Raw genomic sequence first — 24,560 nt, forward strand, 5'->3', positions numbered from 1 at the left:
CACACGAAGGTTGGCGGCTGTAAAGGAAGAGCAAGAAGACGAAGAGAATCCTACCAGCACAAACAGGCCGGCCGCGATGAGGATGCCGCTGCCCACGACGACGTGGACCGGGTTGTAGCGCTTCATGATCCGTCGCACGTGCTCGTTTTGCTTGAGCACTCCCTAGCGACATCACACGGTAGTGTTGGCTTGTGTCGCGTGTGCGCCGTGTGTGTCGTGTGCGTGTCGTGTGCGTGTCGTGTGCGTGTCGTACCATGAGATAGAGGGCGGCGATGATGATGACAACAATGCCGGCGCACATCATGAGGGCGCCCAAGTAAAGACCGACCTGCTCGATCAGTCCGTTGAAGACGGCGGCGACCACCATCGCCACGCAGACAAACAGGAACCTGAAACCGAACTCCTGTGTGGTGTGTGTGTGTGTGTGTGTGTGTGTGTTGAGTCTCACAGCCGCGCGGCGCGGAAACCGCACACGACGTGACACGTTACCTCGAGCGTGGCCAAGATCAGGGCGTTGGCGGCCTTCAGGAGGAACGGCCTCCCCTGGGTTCTGACGTCACGGCCGCGGAAATACCACACCGCCGACGACAGCACGCCTGCTCAACAAAAACAAAAACAAAAACAAAAGCAACCAATTAATGATTCCTGGCGTCGCGACGTGCGTGAGCCACCACCCCGCCGTACGACCAAAAGCGGGGTGGTGGGTGCGTGGGATGTGGTCACAAGGTACGCACCTCCCCACAGCAAGAGAGCCCAGGAAGCGGAGAAGAGATCCGGAATCGAAAAGCCCTTGTACAGATAGGGATACCCGAAAAACCTGCGCACACGACACGACACGACACGACACGACACATACGCACCACCCGCACGACACGCGCAGGTCGACCAAAAGCAGTGGTAAGGCCGTGGGTGAGTCGTGTTTTCGCTTAAAAAGCGGCTGGGCCGAAGAGGAGAGAGGGAGGCGTCGTACGCGGGGGTGATGAGGGTGGTGAGGAGCCACACGATGGTGGCGATGGCGAGGGCCAGCCCATAGGGCTTGAGGCCCGCGGTGAGGGCCTGCACGAGCTGCCGGTGCTTGTTGCCCGACGTGTAGACGGTGTCGTTGGCCTTGTTGGGGTCCTCGTGCAGGTCCTTCTTGACGGCGACGAGCTGCATGCCCGACGGGTTGAGCTTCTTGCCCACGGCCACCAGGCCGCGCGCGAGCGGCGGCGGCAGCACAGCGAGGAACTCTTCAACTGGATCAAAGTCATCTTCATCGTGTTGCTTGCCCCGCCCTGGCAGAGATGTAAGATTGATCGTGTAGTGAGCGAGTAGCGGCTACGCTGATGACGTGGCACCACATTTTGTAGGAAGGCGTACCTGCGCGTCGAGATTGAGGGGGGCTGAGCTGGGGGCGCTCGGATGATGATGGAGGGGCGCCTCCAGCCGCTCTGGCGCGCATGCCGGTGTCGCCCGTCATCATGGCCATGCCATCATCGAGGCCGCCGGCGGGCATCGCCGCATGATCGTCCAATTGAATGATGGTGGGCTCAGCAGACGAAGAGGTCGAGGGGGCGGTCGACGATCCTACAAAATCTGAGCTGCCCGTGTGGGTCTGTTGATCCAGATTCCACTGCCCCGAGCCATCCGTCTCGGCGGTGGTCGCCGCGGGTTGCGAAGCCAAGGGAGCGCCTTTGCGTAGCATCTCTTCTCTTCTCTTTTCTTCTTCTTCAATCCTGTGTGGCACAAGAGCTGCGTTGTCGCACACTTGAGTTTTTTCTTTTGCTTTTCTTTAACATTTTTATTTTCCTCAATTCCTTACTACTCGAAGAAAGGAAAATAAAAATAATAAAGAAAAAATTTGTGAGCTTGCAGCCCTTGCCTTGAACAAGGTGTACCAGCAAGCAACAGACTCACCATCATTCTGACAGCTGTGTTGCCACAAAGTGGAGTGCCAGCCTTAGGCACCAGGAGCTCCTCCTTCCTCAAAAACAAGCCCACTTTGCACCAACAGCAATTTTTCCGCCAAGCAAAAGCGGGATATTTCCTCGCCGAGAGCAAGGTGGCATGAAAACGAGAAAATCGACTGCTACGATCGCAAGAGAAGGCTGACTTCTACTTCCAGCTGAGAGGTGCTAGATAGAACAGGAGAAGTTTGGGCTGGGCAAGAAAGAAAGGAGAGCACATATGTACGTCCATTCAATTCCTGTCCCCATTTCGCCCCAATTTCATTTCAAGCACTACTGCATTGTGTTACATTCATTCATGTTCCTTCACTTTACTTGCGGTTCGAAGTTGCGCTTGCGTTGAGGGGGGGGGCTTTAATTTGTTGTCATTCTCGTAATTTGCTTTCTTGGATTCTACTTATTATCTAAGTTGCTTCCTCTCTGGCCGTCGATCGCGCAGAGATCTCTTAAGAAGATGCTGCAGCCGCAGAATCCCTGGGAGACAGGAGAGCTGGCAGGCCTGATGGGCCTCGCCAAGGACGAGGGCGAGGTGGTCAGCACCTGGTCCGTAGGAGTGGGCTTCGACCACCAAATGGCTCCCGTCCTGCGCGGCAAGGTACCCTTTTACGCCCATCTCCTGCGACACACCACACACACACACACACACACAACACAACACACGAGCTGTGCCTCACGCACGAGCGCACACGCACGTACCACTCAGGTGGAGCCACGGCGCTACCGGAAGACGATAACCGAGTTGAATCGCATAACGCGAAAGGAGAACGTGTACAACTACGTCTTCACGCTGCTGCTGCTCATCTTTGTCGTGCTCCCCATCGGCTACTACTTCTTCTTTGCCGACATCATGCGCGGTTCGTCGGGCAAGGAGATCATCGTGCTGCACGACACGGCGCTCATGGGCCTCACCTACATCATTCTCGCGTGCGACGTACCGGCCCTGCTCTACGTGGCCTATCTGGGCTACCGGCGCGAGCAGAACGAGATCCACTCGCTGTCGCACTTCCTCCTCATCATCCTCTCCTTTGGCAACACGATCGCCTATCCGTTCGCGCTCGAGTTCATCCACGCCGAGAACCTCTCCATCCTGTTCCTCCTCTACCCGCTCATCTTCCCCTTCCTCAGCCTCATCTCCATTTTCATCAACAGACGCCTACCCGAGGTACTCTTTTGTGTTGCGCGCGTGTCGTGCATCTGGTGGCTTGTGATGGACTCGCTGACTGACCGCACACGCACACGGCGCAGCTGCTGGGAGAGGCGAACGAGTTTATTGAGAAGGAGAACCTGGAGTACTACCACGGCAGGGGCGTCACGCTGCGGCTGAGACCGGAGGTGGGCGACCGCGTGCACATGGTGGTCAACATCTCCACGGGCTACAACAGCACCGAGGACACCGACAGACCCCCGGCCGCCGACGCCGACGGCCATGAACAGGCCTACAAGGAGGTGTAGCGAAGGAGCTCCACTAGCCTCTCCACAACTCCCACGGACATGCTCTCAGTCTGGTGTACACAACACACGCCCGTTTGTTTTAGATGACGATGTTAGATGGCAACGTGAAGCTCCCAGTTGCGCGAAGAGGTGCCGGCTGGTGCACCTCGCGGGTTGGGTGCCAGTCAAGCCTTTCGGCTGAATTCCAACGAACAAATAGGTGGTAATTAGGCTGCCTATTTATTTATTTGTTTTGTCGGATCTCTTCTGTACTCGATCATCTACAAGCTTGCTACAGAGAACGATCCAATTTCAATCCAACACTTAAAAATGTTCGAATATTGGCTGGCACACGAGAATGCCGTGTTCATTAATCACATCTACATGTTCCTGGTGGCCTCCTTCACGATCGGCAGCATAATTTACATGCGAAACACAGCCCACAAGCAACAGTACCGCCTCTCCCCCGCCTGCTCTCCTTGCCGTTATAAATTGGAACTAATACCGATGATGATTATCGCAGGCCTGGAATGCACAAAGATGCCTCTCCCCGATTCATGGGCTTGGTCGCCCTCTTCTTCGGTCTCTTCATTTGCTTCGGCTACTTCTTCGTACGCTTGCCTCCAATCTCTTCATTTCACTCTTTCGCCAGCCGCTACTCGATTCCAGTGTTTTGATTTTACTTTGCTTTTATTCGGTGATGCGCCCCACACAGGTGTACATGTCGGGACTGGGCTTGTGGGCGCTGCCGATCATGTACGTGCTCGCCATGTGCAGTGCGTCGGCCATCATCTACCCGATCGACCAGGCCCTGATGAAGGGCGCCTTCGTCAAGTGGGTCAAGTACTCGGGCAACCAGGTCACCAAGTCCATCCTCCCCATCTACAGGTATGACCCGCACGACCGCCAAGCGTGCTCCTTTGCTTTTGCTGACAATGCATTGTCTGGTCGTGCTGACACTTGGCTCTCCACACAGCACTCACCACACCTGAACAGTGCACTCACACGTGACACACATACAGCTGTACTTCAACCACAACCAGTATGACCAGCATGTTGGTGTTGTTGTGAAGAGTGAATGTACATTCCGGCCATGCCGCCGCTCCTGCGCAACATTTTTGTCTATTTTCTCAATTGGTTTTAGTCGACATTTTAGGTGAAGTCACCGGCAACCAACAAAAATGAAAGTAGCGGCCGACGTAGGAGGTTGCTTGTTGCCCTCCCCACCATGCACACCATCAACACAGCGGGCAACGGCCTGCCCCGATAAAGACGGAAACAAAATGAACAACACCACGATGAGGAGAAACAACAACAAGAAGAACGAAGAAGAGAGGAATTCTAGGTCGTCCGGAGGAGACGTCGTGACGACGAGCGCGAAGAAGCGTGCTGCGCCCACCACGCCCAGTGGAGGCCACAACAAGAAGAGAAAGAAGACGAATGGCGGCAGACTAGCACCACCCCGCCCGACGGAGAAAACGAGAAAGAAAAGGCGACGACGGGAAATCAGCGAGGAAAAGCAGGTACAAGTAGAGGCTCAAGATGAAGGCGAAGAGGCTGTAGGAGAAGATGAGACGGAGGAGGAGAGCCTTAGAAGGCGAGGAGGCTGTAAGCAGATCCTCCCCTTGCAAGCGAGGCAGCAGCTCACCAAGGAGGGCCTGCGTGTCCTGAAAGAAGCGGATCGGGCGCTACGTCGACGTAGCGGCATCCACAAGCTTCGCCTCCAGGCCGCCGACAAGCAGCTTGTCTCGCCATCGTGCTCTGGTGGCGGCGCGGAGGCGAGCCTCGGGCGGCTGCACCTCGGCTGGACCTGCTACGTGTGCAAGAAGCGGTACGACCAGCTCCACTTCTTCTACGACCAGCTGTGTCCGTGGTGCTCGGCCCTCAACTACTCCAAGCGGTACACCACCCTTCTCCTCGAGCTCTGCGTAGTTATGCATCGACGTCGTGACGATCTTGATGAATGACGATCATGCCATACAGGTTGGATCGGGCCAACCTCACGGGACGAGTCGCACTCGTAACCGGAGGCAGGGTGAAGATCGGGTACGCACACACACGACACACAACACACGGTGTGCTACTGAGTGAATGCCTCACTCATTCTGGCTACCAGGTTCCAATGCGCGTTGCGGCTGTTGCGGTGCGGTGCTTCGGTGATTGTCACCACCCGGTTCCCGACCGATGCCGCTCTACGCTACCACGCCGAGCGCGACTTTGAGCTGTGGCAGGGCCGGCTCTCCATCTACGGCCTGGACCTGCGCGGCATGGGCATGGTCCAGCTGTTCACCCAGTTCATCGCTCACACCCACAGCAGGTGCACATTTCGCCCCGCGCAACTCTTACGCTTTCTCCTCAGCTCTCGCATTCTTCTCACGCGCGTCGTGTGGCGATGGAAAGGCTGGACATTATCATCAACAACGCCGCGCAGACGATTCGAAGGCCACCGGCCTACTATGCGCATCTCATCCCGGTCGAGGCCACCCCCGTGACCCGCCTGCCCACCGGCATCCAGCGGCTTCTCGACAACCCGTGGAATGCGCAGAATGCCGTCGACATGACCCAGTTCAAGCGTGCGCTGGACGCGGTGCAAGACGCGCAGCGCCCGGGCCTTCTTCAACACGCGCCGCCCACGCCATCGGCGGTGCTCAGTCTCAGCTCGCCCCAGCCCGGTCCTCCGCTGCGGATCAGTGAGGCGTCAGGTTCGTCATGTCCGCGCACACCTCCTGCAGAGCGCACACTCTAACCGTGTGTGTGTGTGTGTTGTGTGTGTGTGTGTGTCAGCTTTGTCGCAGGTGCGACTGGTGCCCGGAGAGGACGACGCGAAAGCCGGCGGGGAGCTGTTCCCAGCGCGGGCGCTCGATGCCGACGGCCAGCAGATCGACCTGCGGCCCAACAACACCTGGTCGGCGCGGGCTCATGAGGTGCGCACCATGGTTCACAGGAAAAATACGAAGTGCGCGCCGGGTGGTCAATCGCGCCTAACGCTTCGTGTGTGTGGTCGGTCGTGGCCGCAGGTCTCAGGGGTGGAGGTGATGGAGGTGCACGCCATCAATGCCGTGGCGCCCTACATCATCACTTCGCAGCTGCTCCCGCTCATGCTCTCCCATTCGCCCGTACCGTTAGCCCCATCCACTTTTATGAACACGCGCCGCACACGCCACACGCCACCGCCACACGCCACACGCACACGCCACACGCCACACGCCACACTGCATCGCTCACACTGTGTGGCTGCGCCCTCGGTCAATCAGAGGCTGGATAAGTACGTGGTCAACGTGTCGAGCATGGAGGGCAAGTTCACGCGCCCGCACAAGGACCACCGCCATCCCCACACCAACATGGCCAAGGTGCGTTCCTTTGTTGTGGCCTTGTTGGCCTCTCTTGATATGTCTAATGTGTTGCGTTGTTGTTGTTGTTGTTGTTGTTGTGTGTCATGTGCGATCGTCAGGCGGCGTTGAATATGATGACCTGCACCATGGCGGCCGACTACGCGCGCGACAACATCTACATCAACTCGGTGGACACGGGCTGGGTGACGAACGAACACGCGTGGGGGAAGGACGGCTGGGACGACTTCACGCCGCCCCTCGACGACATCGACGGCGCCGCCCGCATCCTCCAGCCCGTACCTGCCCTTGCCCATTTCATCTTTCATCTTAATCTCTTCCCCCTACCTTCTCCTTATACGATTCGTAATACAAATGTAATCTCAACCTTCAGATCTTTGATGGCGTTGCGCGGGGCAACTTCATGTCAGGCCTCTTCCTCAAGGACTACTCGGTCACCTCTTGGTAATGATGGTGAAGCTCCCGGGTCGCCGCATCTTGGCCTCTACACAAGTAAATAATATTATTATAGTTTGGTTATTTTTCACAAGCGATTATTGTGCGTAAAGGTGACACAAGAGATGGAAGAGCTCACCACAAAGCTGGAGGCCTTCCACAACAATCCTGATGAGCGAAATCAGAAGGAGGCAGCGATCGTAGAGGATCTGAATCGCTTCTTCGCGGCCCACAACAAGACGCCAGACTGTAGTAGTCGTTCATCTTTCACCGAGACCGCCCCCTCGCCCGACTTCGTCGCTCAGTTCGGCTGGGCCACCCGCGCTGCCTTCGTCGCCGCCCTCCTCGGCACCCTGCGCGCCCCTGACGTCCCACCCGCGGGTACGAGCTCTCATCTGTTTTATTTTTTCACTTCACTCACATCTCTGTGTCGTGTGTCGTGTGTCGTGTGCCACACAGTGTGTGCGGCGGTGCTGCGTGTGTTCAAGCTGTGCACGCGGGAGGCTCAACACGCAGAAGACTTTTGCCCAGCCCGAGGTGTGTCCACCGCACACACAACACACAACACACACGCACCACCGCACAACACACGCACTCACCCGGCCAATTTGCGCGCCAGGTGCTGGAGCTGATGCTGGCCCACACGAACCTGGGCGTCGACGATCATGTTGAAGATGTCGACGGCGCTTCTTCGAGGCAGCGCCACCCGGTGGCCGTGGCGGCCGAGGCCCTGCGGTGCATCGTCAACCTGGTCCACCACTCGCCCGCCGCCCTGGCCCCGCGCCTCTACGCCACCGTCGGCATGCGCCCGTTCCTGCGCGCTCTCGAGCGCGAGCCCGACCCGACCTACCGCCTCTCGCTCCTCCGCCTCGTCTTCAACTGCTCCCTCGAAAAGGTGCCGAGTCGCGCGTGTCGCGTTGTGTGTCGCGTGTGTCGTGCTGTGTGTCGTGTGTGTGTCGTGTGTGTGTCGTGTGTTGTGTTGCATGGTCATGACACGACACGACACGACGCAACGACACACAGTCGGCGAATCTGCCGGAGCTGCAGGCGCAGGGAGCTCTGCGGCTCGCCATTCGGGTGCTTGCGCACGCGCTGGACCACATCAAAGGCGGTGACGGAGCCGACAACGACGACGAGCAGGAGCAGGTGGCGACGGAGGCCCTGCGGCTCATTCTCAACCTCACCCTCCACCTGGGTCCCCTCTCCAACCCGCCCAACCCGCTCCCCAAGCCCGACGAGGTATGCCCACACATTCCATGCATTCCTCGCATACCACCATCACCCGCATTCCTCACTTTTTTTCACGACACTACACGACACGACACGACCAACGACACGACACGACACGACCAACGGCACGCGCGTAGGTGGAGTCGTGGCAGCAGCTGGTGCCGCACATCCACCGGGTGATGGAGCTGGGCGCGGGCCACCAGCGGCTGCAGCACTTTGCCGTGGCGGTGCTCGTCAACACGCCCCAGGGCTGCGCCCACCACTTCCGCATCGACACCGCCAGCGTGGACTCCCTCCTCGACTTCCTTCGCCGCCAATTCGACCACCCTGAGTACCGTGTCGTGTTGCGTGTCGTGTCGTTGGTCGTGTCGTGTCGTGTTGCGTGTCGTGTCGTTGGTCGTGTCGTGTCGTGTCGTGCTGATCGTGTGTCGCAGTGAGACGCAGGTGGCGCCGGTGCTGATGGTGCTGGTGGCGATCGCGAAGGGGATCCCGGCGCTGCGCGATTATATGATGGCCCGCTGCTTCCCCGCCCAGCCCCCGCCCCTCTCCTCCTCCAAGCCCATCGAGTACCTTCCGCCCCCCTTCCCCGCCCCCTCGCCCATTGCCGTGTGTGCGGTGGTGCGTGCGTGCGCGTGTGTTGCTTATGTGCGGTGGTGCGTGGGTGCAGGCCTCCGTCCAATTGGATGGAGAACGAGATTGGCAGCCGCCTGCTGAAGCTCATGACGGCCGTCAACTACGGCCTCAAGCACTACGTCAACGAATTCATCTACGTGCTTTGCGCCGAAGACGGTACGCTTCATCATCATTTATCATGGCAACGCACCACCCTATTCACACGGCACACACGACACACACACGACACACACATGACACAGTTGATGCGTTTGTGAGGATCACCGGCCTGGGCAATGCTGCTGGCTGGCTGGCCACGCGCAACCTCTTCCAGGTACTTTGACATGCCGCACATCGTGCGTTCTGTGCGCTCAACGACACACACACACACACACACGCACACGCACACGCACACGCACACACACACGACACACACACAACGCCACAGGGCTTCCAGAAGATGGGCTCCGCGGCCCCGACGTCCACTTCATCGTCGTCGTCGTCAAGGGCGACACACCAAGCCAAGGCCCAGACCAAGGGCGGTCCCGAGGACGAACAAGAAGAGAACGAAAACGAAAACGAAAACGAAAACGAAGACGAGTACGAAGAAGACGAGCTCGGAAGGCTGAGGAGGCGCGGCCACGGCGGCGAGGGTGGTGGCGGCGGCGGCGGTGACGACGGTGAACGGGACGAAGCTAGCCTGCTCGAGCTGATCGGCAAGCTCGAGAGGCTGCAGCAGCTGGGCGTCATCAGCGTCATGCCGGCCAACAACAGCAGCAGCAACAACCACGGCAACGACAACGACAACGAGAAACAGAACAACAACACGAAGAAGGGCGACAAGTAACTGGGCATCGACAAGGCACCACCGCCACGATCGTCAACGATCGCATCATTTCTTTCGCTTCGTCGAGCCACGCACTTCTTCTCTGTGCTGTAATCGCTCAACACCGTCAGTACAGTAGACTTGGTCGCCGAGAGCGGCAGCCACTTTTCCCTTCTTCGGCGCTTGCGCTGCGTGTCGTCAGTTGTTGGTGATGTGACATTGGTCGAGGATCGGGTTGAGCCTCATGGTCGGGTCGGCCTCCGCCTCCTCCACCTCCGCCTCTATCTTCATCCTCTTCCTATGCGGCCATTGCCTCTCTTCTCTTTCGTTTGGGTCATCGTCTTCTTCATCATAGTCCGGGCCGTGCAGGGTCAGCACCTCGGCCCACTTGCGCTTGCGCCCCGCCAGCCCAGTGCGCGCCGCCCTGTCTTCGTCTCCCGCCATGGCCCTCGTTTCCCATCGCCGTAGTCGCCACAAGGCCCAGTCGCCGGCCGTGAGCTGCATCACCAGCCTGACTTCGCCTTCCTTCGGCAAGGCCTTCTTCTTGCACGCCTGCCTTGTCGTTCTTCTCCTCCTCATCGTCCCCCTCTGTTTGCCTGCCCTTCTCTTTCCCTCGGCCCTCTGCTCCTCTGTGCACAGCTCCATCTTTTTGTGCTGTTTTTTGTTCTTTCAAATTAGTTTTTGTTCGCGCATGTTTTCGAGGAACTGTTGGGAAATATTTATAAAAAATTGGGGCCAAGATGAAAAAGGTGGTGGTCTAGTTGGTGATGTGGCATCGGTCGAGGATGGGGTTGAGTTTCGTGATCGGGTCGGACACCAAGAACTCTTCTTCCTCTTCGGGCCAGTTGAGCTTGCGCCTCTTGTACTCCTGCTCCTGATGCTCTTCCTCCCTATCCTCCTCCTCTTCCTCTTGCTCTTCATCTTCATTGCCCTCCTTGTCTTCCTCATTCTCTCCGTCCTGGTCATGTTCGTTCAGGGTGAGGACCTGGTCCCACTTGCGCTTGTACTTTCGTACTTCTTCCTCTTCCTCTTCCTCTTCTTCTACACTTTCCACGCGCATACCTCTTCTTTCGACTCTCTGCCTGAGCCAGGCCCAGTCACCAGCCGTGAGCTCTCGCAGCAGCTGCACGTCGCCTTCCTTGGGCCGCCGGGCCGACTTGACCACCTTCTTCTTCTCCTCCTCTTTTCCTCTCCCTCTCGCCTTCGTGTCACTAACATCCAACTCCTTCACCTTCTTCATGAAGACTGAGAACCAACGACCAAAGCTTCTTCTATTGACTAGCCTTCTCTCTCCAGAGGTGCGGCCAAGAAAATAGTTTTCAATTTTCTTCGAACACAAAAATGGAATTACAGATATTTGAATTGTTTTCTAAATATTTCGATAATACAAAAAGCGCGGACAACACTATCTCTGGCCGGTCTTCTTCCAGCGCAGGCCGCACCTGTGAGAGGACCACAGGTCAGACCACCGAGCATGATCGGTGAACACGCACGACACGACACGACACGCAAGGAGTGTGTGGCAGGTGATGGGGCCGGGGAGACGTACGCGTTGCATAGGGTGCCCTTGCCCTCGGGTCCAGTGCGCCATTCGGGCGTCGAGGTGGCACTGCAGTGCAGGCACGTACGGCCGGTCATCACCCTCGGCGCGTGATGCCTCTTGCTGCCGCCGCTCTTCTTGCGGTTCTGTTGAGAGTCAGAGCAAAGGTGGTGGTCAGCAAGCGCTGTTAGTAAGGTCAGGTGGACATAACAACAACCAAGAGAGATAAGAGAGAACCTATTACATGTCGCGTTTTAGGAAAATTCAGCCTTTTTTGTGATTGGTGGTTGCAGGTGAGCCGGAGCAATGATGTGACAAGATTGACAGTCGATACGAAATTTCGTTACCGAGCTCACCCACTTCTCTCTTTTCGAGTTTACTCGTTGGAGATAAAAAGATAATGAGGGTGTAAAGAGATCAAGTGATAAGTAGTAGTGAATGGGGGTGCCGTACCCGGCGTCGGCTGGGCCACGGGTTGGCGAGCACGCGCTCCGGAGAAGACGGCGAAGAAGATGAAGAAGATGAAGAAGAAGATCTCCGTCGCGAGGAGGCCGTCTTCCTTGAGATCGCGGCCACTGCTGGCGTGGTCGCGGGAGATCGACGGTGGCCGTGCGCCACCCCCACCTCATCGTAGTCTGAATCCGATCTCTCGTCGTCATCATCATCATCGCCGTCGATGATGTACTGGAACAGTCCGTCATCTCCTTCGTCCTCTTCCTCTTGCACTTCTTCCTTCATCACCGCCACCTTCACCTTCTTCTTTTCCATCTTCTTCTTTTTCTTCTCTGTCTTCATCTCCTTCTTGATCTTCTTCTTTGTGGGCTCTTCGTCGCGATGCTCGTCGTGGCCGTCGCCGGTGGCGACCTCCGCCGGAGCGCGTCGCCGCTTGGGGCTGGCCGCCGTCGCCGCTGGGGCCTCGTGGTGGTCGCCGCCGCCCGCGAGAAGGGCCAAAGTGGCCGCGTGCTGCATGCGGAGCAGATACATCCGCTTCAGGATCTCGTCCGGCTCCAGGTCCTCCTCCTCTTCATCATCTCCGGCGCCGGCCGACGACGACGACGATGAAGGGGAGAAGAGGGTGGGCGAGGCCGGCGCGGAGGAGCCGTGGACGGGAGACGACGGGGCCGACGAGGATAAGAACGAAGGCGACGGCAGCGGCGAGGCCGATTCGGGGTAGGGCGACCGGGCGTCGCCGGCCCGGCGATCCCGCTCGCCGTCGTCGTCGGCCATGGCCGAGCTCGGCCCCGAGGTGGGTGGCCACCCGAAGCCGGCGCCGTTGAGGATCCCGGCGAAGCCGAGTAAAGAGGGCAGGGCCAGGAGCGATTGGGGCACGGCCGGCAGGATCGCCGACGACGATGAAGCAGGCGATGACGATGGCATGTTGAACATCTCCATGGCGCGGCGGATGTGATGGTCGGCGGCGTTGGCGTTGGAATTGAAATTGTTGTTGGGGTCGTAGTGGTGGGCTACGATAACTCCTCCATCTCCTCCTTGAGGCGGCTGCTGCGCGACGGAGGAGACCTGAAGTGAAATGAAGGGATATATCCAAAGTTAGCAAAAACCAGGGTTATTCGCGAGCACGCTATTGGTGGGCCAATCCCAACCATTCTACGGAAGTAGTGTTGTAAAAAATTGTGGTTCGGTCAGGCGAGGTTCCAGGGAAGTGGGGAGTCCAACAACGTCGGCCAAGATGATGTTGTTAGTCGTTTGGTCTTGGTCTTCTACAACAACAAGACGATGAACAACACTTGATGGTGGGCTCAAGGCTCGTAGAGTGAACGATGAAGTTCGTGGGGCCGAAGACAGAATTTGGGAGACCGATCGCGCGTGCCGCACGCCACCCGATAAATTGGGGTGATGGGGAATGAAGCCGACGTTGTCTTCTTCGTCGGCGAGGCAGTGGCCGCCACATAGGTTACCGATCGGTTGGACATCACCGCCAATAACAAAACAAAAATAGATAAGAGATAACCCAAACAGATAACCCAGAAGAGAGAGAGAGACGGTAGGAAAGAGATAACAAAGAAGAATACGAAGAAGAAGAGATAGATGACCTTTTGGATCTGAGAAGATGTGACCGAGTCGGAGCCGAAGAACGATCGTCGATCGTCGGGCCGAAGCCTGGCGGGCGGGTAGGGCGGAAGCGAGAGGCTGAAGCTCGACGCCATTCGGATGTGAACCGAAAACACGAAAAGATTACCGAACTGGACCTGCAATAGCCGATAGATATAGATAGAAAGATCAGCCTGTAGCCTATACAGTAAGGTCCGACAGTTCTTGTACCTCGGGAGTTGCTTATCTCAGTAAAAAGAAAAAGTTGGGAGTGAGAGTTGATGAAGAAGACGATGGGGGAGAGATGTCGGCAATATGATGATGTTCGTCCGGTGGCTGGTGCGGTGATCAGATGGCGGCAATGGGTGCTTCGTGCTTTCCGGATACCGTGAGAGCTTCTCTCGTAAGTTCTGGTTTCTCTCGATAGTGAAGAGTTGGTGTTCGGTTGCGAACGAAAGAGAGAAGTGAGATAGTGTGTGTGTTGCGGCCGGGACAGGGGAAGGGACGAGAACAGGCCGGGCGCTTGGCCTTATCTCCAAGCCCTTCGGCCATTGGCTGACGACAAATAATACCAAAGTTCGCCAGTAGCGGGCTTAGCAACAAACGACGTGGACCAACCAAAGGTCGCTGCAACCTGAAATTTCCTCTTGTGGCCTAAAGAAGCAACAAATCCGCGCCTTGCGTGATTTTAACCCCGACGTGTCATCACGCGCACAACGTACACAGGGCACGGAAGGTGGTTGCGAGAAAATCTCTTTTACGTTTCTTTCTCTCCGCGCGTCGTCGGTGTTCCTCACAAGCAAAGGGTCGCGTTGGCGGCCACGGGCAGCGGGCGTGGTCGGATGGGTGTGAGGCCGGCGGCGGTGGCGGCGGCGCCGAGAGGCGAGGGCGAAGGGGTGGTCAGGAGGGACCAGGGCACGGGGACCGAGGGCGGTAGGGTGAGGCACGGGATCGCGCCGCCCAGCGTCGGCCACGGCGCTGTCGTTGTCGTCGTCGTCGCCGGAGTTGGCGCTGACGACGAAGTCAGTGGTGACGTGGTTGATGACGACGACGAAGAAAAGAGAGAAGAAGACGAAGACAAATGAGCGGCTGCTGCCGGAATCGTCGGCGCTGAGCTCGAGGCTGTAGAAGTCGAAGTCGAAGAAGAGGAAGCCGGAGATCGGAGGAGGTGGGCAGAAGTCGGGCGAGGTACGGCGGACGATGATGGAGGCTGAAGGCGGCCCCGTCGTGGTAACGAGGCTGCTGACGTCAGCGGAAGAGTCGCAGGCGAGGCCGCCATTGAGTGCAGCGGGACGCTGGTGGCGGCGATGGTGGATGAACACGCAGACGGCGATGATGATGACTGTGAAGACGACGAAGAAGACGAAGACGTTGATGATGTCGCAGGGCCTCTCCCGCCGCCGAACCGCTTGCGGAGGTAGAGCTGGTGCAGCACCAGGTGCGCGCGCGACGTGATCCGCACGGCTCTGGGCAGCTGCGGCTCCTCCTTGGCGATCACAGCGAGGTCTTCCTCCTTGACGTCTTCACTTGGTCGCAGCTCGCCGTCGTCGATCATGACCACGGCCTCGTCGTCTTTGGCGGGCTCAACGGCCTCGACGAGCGCGTTCGTCGCAACACGATGGTGATGGTCATGAGCGGCCGCTGGCGAGGAGACGGGATGGCTCGTCGTGTCGGTCTCGCTGTCGGTGTCCGCCAGGTCGCGCGGTGGGGATGACGAAGTTGTAGAAGAAGAAGATGGAGATAAAGATGATGAAGAAATCGAAGATGAAGACCTCTTGAGCTTCTTGTGGGCCGGGCGACGCGTGGTGGCCACGTCGGCCCAGTCGCTATGGGGGTGGTGGAGGGACATCAGGGCCTCCACGGCGTCCGTGTCCTTGGACTCGCCCCCCTCGATCTCGAGGGCGCGGGCGGCCGCTACTTCGCTGCTGACGTGGCATGACGAGCTCCGAGCCTGGGCAGCGGCTGACGTGGCAGAGGCGGTCTCCGGCTCCGACTCGTCGTTCTCCTGGCCTTCTCGTCTGTCAACTTTCTTCTCGACGGCCTTTCTCTTCTTCGTCTTCGTCTTCTTCATGTTGTTGTTCTTGTTCTTCCTCTTGGTCGATAGCGACGACGGGCGGACCAACTCTTGGCCGGCCTGGGTGGTGGTGGGCTCCTCGACGTCCATCATCACCAGCTTCATGTTCTACGCGGTGGACCAAAGAAATGGTGAAGGTGAGTTTTGGGCACACATCGGGCGGGATATTGGGGCAGGGGATTGGGCGATGCTGGCGCTGTCGGCGACATAAAGCTTCGTCCAATCGTGACGCGTCGAATTTATCCACAAATTTCACGATTGGCTACAAATGGTGACAAACCTCCAAGCCAATAGCTCGGGAACATTTTGCTTGGGATATGGGACAAAAAAAAACAAAACAAAACATAGTGCATTTCGGGTACGCACCACAACCCTTGTGCTTGTGCTGGTGCTGTCGTGCTTGCTGGTGTTATGAGCGTGAAGCGATAATGGTGTTCTGCTGGACGCGGCACCACCAACTTGGCAGAGGGCGGAAAAGAAGGAAGAAGTGGGCGAGGAAGTGGTGTGGGAACTGTTGGTCGGTTGCCGGCCTCTGACGTGGATATCGGGCCAACGCTCCGGGAAAGGGCGAGCGAACAGCGACGGAGCAGGCGGAGGAGAACGGCAGGGAAGAGGTGAAGGAGGAGACCGCGGACTTGGTTGCACCTCATTTGCTGCTCCGCGATTGGCGCAAAACAAGTGGTGCTCTCGTTGGTTGGTTGGTCAGAACCATGGTTGTCCGTTTCGCCTTTGTTCCCTGAAGCCACCCAAAAACTCCAGCGAAACCTCCTTTTGCCCAGAACCGAGGAAACAGATGCCTGCGTTGCCTAACACACATTAGGATTAGAGAGAACAAGCATCCGTGGTCCAGTGGCAAGATTTCCGCCTGCCACGCGGGAGACCCGGGTTCAATTCCCGGCGGATGCATATCTTTTTGCCCACCAGGGAGGAGATGAAGAACACCAGGACTCAAGTTCTTCATCCCTCTGTGTTGGGCTGCTTTCTTTCTGAGTTGGAAAGGCTTGATTGAACAAAAAAAAAAAAAAAATGGCAGTGCCACCACACAGTACAAATGTGAAGTTCAGTCCATGTGTGCAACTGACTGAATAAGGTGTGAGGTTGACCATGAACTGGATGTGAGAGTGGCATGTTGACCACTGATTAGGGAATTGATGGAGGGAATGAAAGCAAAGGCAAGGTGCATTTTGAGGTTGTTCAGAGGAGCACATACATAACACAAGGTAGGTTCAGATTTTCTGGATTGTGTATGTGTATGCAACAAACTAAGTAATGGTAGGTTGAATGGGAAGTCATCACATGCACATACACAATAACATAAGTGTCTGGTTTTACAGTTTTTTGTTGTAAGTCACCCTGCCATCAGCCATGGCCAACAACAAGGAACTGTTGAAGCTCCTTAAGGAGGTAACTGCCCCATTGCACCACATGCTATTTTCAAAGCCCATTCTATCACATACACATACACAATAGAATGTCCTGCAGTTTCATTGCAAGTACTTTTCAGCTTTTTGATGGCATCACTGTACCAGATTGCATTCCTGCCAAAATGATTAGATATATATGGTAGGGTTAAGGCTATCTATCTTCTCACCCTCTACATCTAACATGGGACCTACACCAGCCAAAAGGTCATTGGGGGTCAAGTTTCATTCCATGGCAACAAATTGTTTTCTTGCTAAGTGGTGGAAAACTTGACCCCATGATACTCAAGTCCAATACAATAGGCCCCTGCCCAATTCACCTGAGGTGTTCAGGGACTGTTGTTGCCCCATTTCCTTTTTTCTTTTTACCTTGCCTGTGGATGTACAATTCCTGCTGTTGTACTCCAAGAAGTCTCCAACAAAAAGTTCAAGAGAGTTGTTCCCTGCCTAGCTTGGACCTCTTCGTAGGCTGGCTGAAGTGTTGAGCATTATGATTATTTTGGTGTATAGTTACTTCCCTTTTCTCCTATTGTGGACAAGTCCCCTGTGGTGTAGTTGGCTAGCATTTCCGCCTGTCACGCGGACGACCCGGGTTCAAATCCCGGCGGGGGAGATAATTATTTTTTGATGCAGGACAGCCACTCTATGTCCCACGCAACCACAGGGCGTCAAGAAAAGAAAAGAAAAGATGAGTGCTCCAAAACCTGTGCTGTTGGTGGTAGAGCTGTGTCTGGAGCTAAAGATAACCACATTTTGTAGTTAAAAAATAACCTAACCACAAAAGAATTGCATGTGGTTAAACTGGTCTAATGGTTATGGACAATCCTTGATTGACCACAATGCTGCACAGCCCCAGTGAAATTATGAGAAATTAATTTCATATAACTTGTCCTTTTGGAGAGCAATGCCATTCACAATACAGATACCACAACAAAAAATTAATGGTGGCCATGTTGCCCTAGGTTGCTAACACAGTTCCATTACAAAGAGGATTAGAGAGAACAAGCATCCGTGGTCCAGTGGCAAGATTTCCGCCTGCCACGCGGGAGACCCGGGTTCAATTCCCGGCGGATGCATATCTTTTTGCCCACCTGGGAGGAGATGAAGAACACCAGGACTCAAATGGCATGAGTGGCTCTGGTGGTGGGCGCATCACAAGATTGAGGCCTTGGTGTGTCCTTCTCTCTGATGCAGCTGAGTAGAGCATAGCCAGAGCTGTGATTAATCCCAGCCAAAAATCTGCTACTCAGACTGGTGAGGCAGCAGAACTGGGCCAAGAGAGGTGGAAGAATGCTCTGCCCATCATCTGTGACATCAGGTATGGGACTCCTCATAGTCACTTTGCTGGAAGTGGGAGTGAATGTGTGTTTTTTTGTCTGTGACCAAGGTCCACTGCCTTGATTTAGGAGGCTGTTAAGAGGTGCCTGCAGCACTTTGGACTTGACTTTGTGGTGTACAATGCTGGTGCCATCTGGTGGGCCAAGGCCAACCAGACCAACACCAAGAGGTGCAAGGCTGCCATGTCAAGACTCATATGTGACTCATGAGTGTGATGGCACTCACTGACACTTGTGTGGCCAGGTTTGACCTCTTGCATGAAGTCAACATGCAGGGCAGCTACCACATGGTGGGGACAGTGCTGCTGCACTTCATACAGCAGAAGTCAGGCCACTTTCTCCTCATCTCTCCACCCTTGGTCATCACATAGGCCCATGGGTTGCATGTCAGGAGAAGAACTTCACTCACAGCATGGACTGGGTTGGTGGAATGATGTGCATGCACCTCATTCAAGTACTGGGCTAACCCCAACATGGAGCCTCTGCTCCTGCCTGCACAGTTCCCCTCCCTCCTGGTGGCCAAGCAAGATGCACCCAGCCTGCAGATGAGCAGTGTTGCCAAGTTATGAGTGAATAGTTCCTTTGCCAGAGTGGAATTAGCCGATGTAGCTGCCTGATGTGCGATCACAACCAACACCATGCTTTGGCCTGAAATGACATCTCGGCAGTTAGGGGCCAACAAGCTCACGGAGAAGGAACGTGCTTGTCGAAAGATTCCGTGGTGCAACGGTAGCACGCAAGCCTAACACGCTTGAGGTCGCGAGATCAACACTCGCCGGAATCATTTTTTTCCTCGTCGCTCAAATTTGTGGAGTTTTGGTGCTTCTCCAGCACTTCCAGGCGCTGTCGATGCGCTGTGGCTCGATCTGCAACGGCTCGCTGGACTGGTACGAGAAGCAGCTGCTCGATTGGGTTCGGAGGAAGAAGTAGAAGAAGTAGTCAAGAAGTTGAAAGTGTCGTGTGTGTCGTGTGTGTCGTGTGTGTCGTGTCGCGAAACAAGGTGCGGTGTCGGAATTCAAGGTCTACGAGAAGCTGCAGGGACTGACTCGTGGCCCTGTCCCACAGAGACGGACGGCGGGTTCGAGGCGATTCCGGGCTTCCACAATTTCCTGGAGACGTGGGCCAAACAGACCACCACGTACAAACCGGTACACACACGCCCACCCATACACTTGCACGACAGCACAACTGGAAGGACTTTTTTTTTTGATCGTACTGGTCTGGTACAGACAACATTGGTGGGCGTTTTTGAAGACGACCCGCTGCGTCATGACGGACAAAAGATCACCGCACGCAAGGGTACACACCACACCCGCCCACGCCCACAGGAAGCGAGCGTTGAGGCGCAACATCGTTGGTGGTGTGGTCGTCGAGGCTGCCGCACCGCAACTACCCCAACACGGGATCCAACTTCCGGTTCGTGCAGTACATCCGGGTGTACCCCGCGGCCGCCATGGCCCCGCCCGGCTCCGCCCTCTGGAACCTCGGGCACGACACACGCACCACACGCACACGGCATGACACACGCACCACTGCACGACACACGCACTACTGCACATGTGATACAACGCACCACTTGAGCTAAATCGCACACGCGCACACAGCGCGAAGATTGTGTAGGACAACCTGCCGAAGGACTTTGCGCCGAGCGAGCTGGGCCGGTAGGTTTTCGGCTTGGCTGAGTGGGAAGGACTGGAGACCGAGGCCAAGGACGGCGACAAGAAGTGCCTCCTCATGTAGGCACCTGGACAACACGCCACACACTCCACGCCCACATGCTCATATAAGCATGTGGATTTATATTTTCTATTCCTTGCCTCAGTTAAAGAGGGTTGGTCGTTTGCGCTGCAAGCTTGCCCATGTGCTCAGCGAACCGGGACACCAACTCCTGCCCACACACGCACACACGAGTTGACAACCACGCACACACACAGGCGCACATGTCGCACACGCCACACGCCACACCGCCACAGCGCCACACAGAAGCGCGCCCTGACGGAGGGCACGCACCTGGAGTCTGGCGAGGTCGATTGGTCGGCCGTCGGCGCGCCAGGGCTGCAGAAAGTGGGTCTGTAGGTACCCCGCCAGCTGCTCCGTGGCGAGCGCCACCTCGCGTTGTGTCGCCAGCTGAGACGCCTCAATCACCATCACCGTCATCACCGTCATCACCATCACCTTCGACCACTCAATGACAAAGATGACGTGGCAGTACCTGATTAGGGGCGGAAACGGCAGCGGCGTGGGCGGGGACTGGAGGCGGGATTTGAGGCGGCGGCCCTGATGGCTGGTTGGCGTCATCATCGGCGCCAGCCGTGGCCACAGCGAGCGACGCCGGCGCCGATCGCCTTCGCTTCGCCCGGGCCAACCGCACCTCCCGCTCCTCTTCATCCTCCGCTGCCTTCTTCTTGTAGTAGTCCTTGTAGTCGCAATCGTCGTCATCGTCATCGTCATCGTCATCTCCTTTGTCGTTGGCGCTCTTCCGTCTCGCGCGCTTCCCGATCACCGACACCGCCGAAGAAGAAGAAGAAGTCGTTGACGAAAGAGAAGACGAAGACAAAGACGAAGCAGAGGAAGACGAAGACGAAGACGAAGACGAAGACGAAGACGAAGAAGACGAAGAAGATGAAGACGAGGGCTGGTGCTTCTCGAGGGACATGGGCGGCTGGTGGGGCCGGAGCGCCATGGCACGGCACAGGGCGTTCACCATCTTGCGCCGGCCTCCGCTACCCACCAGCTTCTCGTCGCGGAAGCTCTCGTAGTCCCTCTTCAGCTCACTAAACAGTGTGACGACAAACCCATCAACACTTCACATGTGTGCGGTGTGTGCGTGTGCGTGCGTGTGCGGTCGTGCCTGATGAGCTGCTGGAGAAAGTCATCAGTGCACTGCAGCAGCTGCTTGTGGCAGTACGCGTGATAGGTCCCCACAATTTGCGACAGCTGTGGTCAAAATAAATACTAAAAGTACCATTTAAAGAAATATAATAATTATCTAAATAATAAAATATAATAATCTAATATCAATATATAATAATAAAATATACCAGCTCGGGGAGGGAGACGCTGAGCTTGAAGTCGACGTAGGTTTGGCGGAAGAACCTGCCCACCTGGCTCTTGAGGTCCTCCTTCTTGAGGGACTCCAGGAGCTGGACGTGCTGCTGGCACATGTACACCCGCTGGGCGGTGAGGCGCACGTCGTTGCCCGACGCCCCCAGCAGGTCCAGCTCCTCGGGCATGATGTACTGCAGCGAGATGGGCATCTTGATGCGGTGCCGCGCCATGGCTTCGTCGTTGTGGGTTTATTATTTATTGATTTGAAAAGAATAGCACCACCTGAGATGCTGGAATTCAAGGCATTTTACACGCTATTCCGAGGCCGGAAGATACAGCAGCAATCTGGTCAACATTCCGGTACCGTAACTACTCTCACCTCACCATCAAGCAACAGCAGCTGAGGAAAAGAAGAGGAAGTCTTAACGTGGCGCAATCAAGGTTGCGCCTACCCTTTCTGTCGGGTTGGCTGCTTCTATCGGCGATAGGCAATTGGCCCAGCAGATATAAAAGCGGGACCGAACACAATACCTCGCCACACTTACACCTCCTTTACCACCCAATCAAAAGAATAATGTCTGACACCAAGCCCCTCATCGCCGTCGTTGGGTAAGCGCTCACCTCCGTCTCAATTAATTCTGCTATAAATAAAGATGATAGAAACCATATAAACAATATAAACAATATAAACAATATTGAATGATATAGTACCTAAACAAAACAGAGCTACGGGTCGCCAGGGCGGCAGCGTGGTGGACGCACTCCTGCGCAGCGGCAAGTGGCGGGTGCGCGGTCTGTCTCGCAACACTGAGTCTGCCCAGGCCAAGGCCCTCGCGGCCAAGGGCGTCGAGATGGTGCAGTGCCACGTCAGCAACAACCCCGAGCAGCTCGTCGACGCCTTCAAGGTGAGTTTCCGCTCTGCTCCTATCAGACCATTATGAGAAGTGTAGTTACATTGTAACTAACAAATGCCTGCTGTTGATTGGTTGATCTTTGTGAAGGGCGCCTATGGCGTGTTTGCGATGACCAACTTTTGGGACCCGGAGCTCAACCAGGATTCACAGCTCGAACAGCAGCAGGGTCGCGCCATGGCTGACGCTGCAGCCAAGGCCGGAGTTCACCACTACATTTGGAGGTACAGTCCCACATTTCTACACAATATGTTGCCTACATTATTCTAAATATGTTCACATGACGCAGTACAAGGCCACCGGCGGGGCTCTGAACCTTTCGCACTATGCGGGCAAGTACCAGGTGGAGCACTATGTCAGAACTCACCACAAGGACTCCTTCCCTGTCCAATCATTCGGTACATACATCTTGACGATCCACTCTACATGAATATATTAAAAACTATAATGTTGATATGTATATGTGGGCAGTTTATGTGGGATTCTACTTCCAGAACGTGACCACCTTCTTCCAGCCCACGATCGAGGCCGACGGTGCGTTGGTGTTCCGCCAGCCCCTCTACAAGCATACCACCCTCCCCCTCTTCGACGTCAACGACACCGGCAACGTCGTCGCCGCCATCTTTGACAAGGTATCACAACAGCATGTTGTGCCATTCGTGTCGACATATCAACAATTATTAACATATGTTTCAACAATGCATGTTCAGCCAGAGACATACAACGGAGAGTCGGTGCCCATCGTGGCGCAGAACTTAACCGTGACTCAGATGTGCGAGGCCATCACGAAAGGTGCGGCGCGTCGTCACGTTCGTGTGAATTGATCTGTTCTCAATTTGGCTGACCCATGTTTGTTGGTTGGCGACACAGTGAAGGGACGTGCGGCACGACACGAACCGCAAGACTTTGCCGAGTGGGCCAAGGACCTTTCCACCGAGACGGCCGACAACATGCGATGGTACAACGACTACGCCCCGATCCACGAAGCCAGGTACCCAGGGACTCCTCCATTCAGCTCTAACGATGATATCGATAATGAGGCTGATGACTATCACAACAAAAAACAACAACACAGACACGCTGAGATCACCGCCAAGGTGTACCCGGCCATGGCGACGTTTGAGGCCTGGCTCGCCGAGTCGAGCTGGTTGGCCCAGTAGGAAAATAAAAGGAGAACTATCGCACCGAGATACGGGAAAGGCGTCTCTTTTTTAATGTGGTGCGACGAGTGGGCGGTGAGAGCGCTCAAGCAGCGCTGAGGGGAGAATGGCGCGGCTTCATTCGCACTGCACGCGATCAGGGAAAATAGAGTCAGAGTCTAGGTGCTGCCCGCCGGCAGAGAGAGAGAGAGAGCCAGGTGAGTATGTTTGTACCGTTTCCGTCCATCTCCTTGACGATGTCCCTGTCCAGGTTGCCCTTGCCGGCCTGCTGCTGCGCCGCTGTACACGTGTAGCGTTTGGGAAACGCAAACGCAAACGCGCAAACGCAAACGCAAACGCAAACGTGAGAATTCAGAGTTTGCCAAAAGCAAAGCAGTAGTACTACTCGAAAAGACAACCAGCAAGAGGAGGAAAGGCGTACAAGAGTCGGCATGGGCAAGGTTAGCGGCCTCTTCCATCACGGCATCGACCTGTGGCGAGCCCAACGCGTTTGAGGAGGAGAGGGGGAGTGAGTCAGCATATCGCTACGCGAAGATGGAAGAGGGGGAGGGGAGGCTCTCAACGCACCTGCTGCTTGGTGGCGGCAACGGCGGCCTCGGTGGCCTGCTTCTCGGCCTCGGCCTTGACGAGCGCCTTCTCGGCCAACCGCCGCTTCTCTCGCCTCGCGATCCGCTTTACGTCTACATCGATACATAATAAATAAATAAAATAAATAAAATCCATACATCTAAAATCGATGTAATGGAAGCGCGAGCGTACTTGTGACATAGGTGCGGGTGCCGAGGGCGGGCAGCGTGAAGGAGGAGGTGGAAGAGGAAGCGAAGGTGGGGAATCGTCCGAAAGCTGTGGGGAAAAATCGTAAAAATTACAATTAAAGGAGATGTGGGCAGATTAGGGAAACCTACAAGTGGAGGCGACGGACGAGGGGCGCGACAGCGCCAAGCGACGGCTAGGGGCAAACATTGAGTGGTGTAATCTCTCGTCCGGAGCACAAAATAAATCGACAAACGATCTTGTTGGTGTGAAAGAAAATGGCTGGGAATTTGTTTTCTCTTTGGTTTATTTGGTGGACATCTCCGAAGAACTGTAGATCGCTGAGAGGCGCAGTCGCCCGCTTGTCATCCAAACCCAAACGGCCCGAAGTACTGAGGGAGAAGGGCCGGCCGGTCCTTTTTGGATGCTCACCTCGC

General features: G+C 56.0%; 12 protein-coding genes across 12 annotated transcripts; 5 read left to right on the plus strand and 7 right to left on the minus strand.

Moving 5' to 3' along the window:
* Nucleotides 1-122: 122 nt before the first annotated feature.
* Nucleotides 123-1,684, minus strand: ACA1_158910 (uncharacterized protein; the record flags this gene model as incomplete). Its single annotated transcript, XM_004348503.1, has 6 exons — nt 123-158; nt 254-403; nt 490-596; nt 735-817; nt 971-1,274; nt 1,360-1,684. The coding sequence occupies 6 exons, from the start codon at nt 1,682-1,684 to the stop codon at nt 123-125; spliced, it is 1,005 nt and encodes a 334-aa protein (XP_004348553.1).
* A 716-nt stretch (nt 1,685-2,400) lies between these two features.
* ACA1_158920 (uncharacterized protein) lies at nt 2,401-3,398 on the plus strand (the record flags this gene model as incomplete). Its single annotated transcript, XM_004348504.1, has 3 exons — nt 2,401-2,541; nt 2,650-3,108; nt 3,192-3,398. The coding sequence occupies 3 exons, from the start codon at nt 2,401-2,403 to the stop codon at nt 3,396-3,398; spliced, it is 807 nt and encodes a 268-aa protein (XP_004348554.1).
* Nucleotides 3,399-3,707: 309 nt separating this feature from the next.
* Nucleotides 3,708-4,369, plus strand: ACA1_158930 (uncharacterized protein; the record flags this gene model as incomplete). The annotated part of the gene is made up of 4 exons (XM_004348505.1): nt 3,708-3,829; nt 3,901-3,988; nt 4,093-4,265; nt 4,354-4,369. 4 exons carry the CDS (start codon nt 3,708-3,710, stop codon nt 4,367-4,369), a joined length of 399 nt encoding a protein of 132 aa, XP_004348555.1.
* A 291-nt stretch (nt 4,370-4,660) lies between these two features.
* Nucleotides 4,661-7,175, plus strand: ACA1_158940 (oxidoreductase; the record flags this gene model as incomplete). Its single annotated transcript, XM_004348506.1, has 9 exons — nt 4,661-5,277; nt 5,361-5,423; nt 5,494-5,694; nt 5,778-6,079; nt 6,162-6,301; nt 6,395-6,493; nt 6,632-6,727; nt 6,829-7,005; nt 7,101-7,175. The coding sequence occupies 9 exons, from the start codon at nt 4,661-4,663 to the stop codon at nt 7,173-7,175; spliced, it is 1,770 nt and encodes a 589-aa protein (XP_004348556.1).
* A 112-nt stretch (nt 7,176-7,287) lies between these two features.
* ACA1_158950 (uncharacterized protein) lies at nt 7,288-9,851 on the plus strand (the record flags this gene model as incomplete). The annotated part of the gene is made up of 9 exons (XM_004348507.1): nt 7,288-7,530; nt 7,622-7,699; nt 7,782-8,057; nt 8,186-8,401; nt 8,530-8,723; nt 8,827-8,958; nt 9,060-9,181; nt 9,268-9,338; nt 9,453-9,851. The coding sequence occupies 9 exons, from the start codon at nt 7,288-7,290 to the stop codon at nt 9,849-9,851; spliced, it is 1,731 nt and encodes a 576-aa protein (XP_004348557.1).
* A 177-nt stretch (nt 9,852-10,028) lies between these two features.
* Nucleotides 10,029-10,334, minus strand: ACA1_158960 (uncharacterized protein; the record flags this gene model as incomplete). The annotated part of the gene is made up of 1 exon (XM_004348508.1): nt 10,029-10,334. The coding sequence occupies one exon, from the start codon at nt 10,332-10,334 to the stop codon at nt 10,029-10,031; it is 306 nt and encodes a 101-aa protein (XP_004348558.1).
* A 253-nt stretch (nt 10,335-10,587) lies between these two features.
* ACA1_158970 (uncharacterized protein) lies at nt 10,588-11,070 on the minus strand (the record flags this gene model as incomplete). Its single annotated transcript, XM_004348509.1, has 1 exon — nt 10,588-11,070. One exon carries the CDS (start codon nt 11,068-11,070, stop codon nt 10,588-10,590), a length of 483 nt encoding a protein of 160 aa, XP_004348559.1.
* Nucleotides 11,071-11,235: 165 nt separating this feature from the next.
* ACA1_158980 (GATA zinc finger domain containing protein) lies at nt 11,236-12,762 on the minus strand (the record flags this gene model as incomplete). The annotated part of the gene is made up of 3 exons (XM_004348510.1): nt 11,236-11,272; nt 11,380-11,516; nt 11,824-12,762. The coding sequence occupies 3 exons, from the start codon at nt 12,760-12,762 to the stop codon at nt 11,236-11,238; spliced, it is 1,113 nt and encodes a 370-aa protein (XP_004348560.1).
* Nucleotides 12,763-14,176: 1,414 nt separating this feature from the next.
* Nucleotides 14,177-15,598, minus strand: ACA1_158990 (uncharacterized protein; the record flags this gene model as incomplete). Its single annotated transcript, XM_004348511.1, is given in 3 exon segments — nt 14,177-14,211; nt 14,339-14,808; nt 14,826-15,598. The coding sequence occupies 3 exon segments, from the start codon at nt 15,596-15,598 to the stop codon at nt 14,177-14,179; spliced, it is 1,278 nt and encodes a 425-aa protein (XP_004348561.1).
* Nucleotides 15,599-19,640: 4,042 nt separating this feature from the next.
* Nucleotides 19,641-21,529, minus strand: ACA1_159000 (uncharacterized protein; the record flags this gene model as incomplete). Its single annotated transcript, XM_004348512.1, has 7 exons — nt 19,641-19,727; nt 19,890-19,995; nt 20,126-20,139; nt 20,262-20,426; nt 20,464-20,734; nt 20,882-21,015; nt 21,293-21,529. 7 exons carry the CDS (start codon nt 21,527-21,529, stop codon nt 19,641-19,643), a joined length of 1,014 nt encoding a protein of 337 aa, XP_004348562.1.
* A 344-nt stretch (nt 21,530-21,873) lies between these two features.
* On the plus strand, nt 21,874-23,370 carry ACA1_159010 (NmrAlike family protein; the record flags this gene model as incomplete). The annotated part of the gene is made up of 8 exons (XM_004348513.1): nt 21,874-21,908; nt 22,024-22,204; nt 22,301-22,414; nt 22,500-22,608; nt 22,682-22,842; nt 22,921-23,002; nt 23,081-23,201; nt 23,226-23,370. The coding sequence occupies 8 exons, from the start codon at nt 21,874-21,876 to the stop codon at nt 23,368-23,370; spliced, it is 948 nt and encodes a 315-aa protein (XP_004348563.1).
* Nucleotides 23,371-23,455: 85 nt separating this feature from the next.
* Nucleotides 23,456-24,333, minus strand: ACA1_159020 (uncharacterized protein; the record flags this gene model as incomplete). The annotated part of the gene is made up of 6 exons (XM_004348514.1): nt 23,456-23,496; nt 23,584-23,649; nt 23,792-23,840; nt 23,938-24,050; nt 24,130-24,213; nt 24,276-24,333. The coding sequence occupies 6 exons, from the start codon at nt 24,331-24,333 to the stop codon at nt 23,456-23,458; spliced, it is 411 nt and encodes a 136-aa protein (XP_004348564.1).
* Between the last annotated feature and the right edge of the window lie 227 nt (nt 24,334-24,560).

The sequence above is a fragment of the Acanthamoeba castellanii genome, assembly GCF_000313135.1.
Source record: "Acanthamoeba castellanii str. Neff unplaced genomic scaffold scf7180000084724, whole genome shotgun sequence".
Lineage (NCBI taxonomy): Eukaryota > Discosea > Longamoebia > Acanthamoebidae > Acanthamoeba > Acanthamoeba castellanii.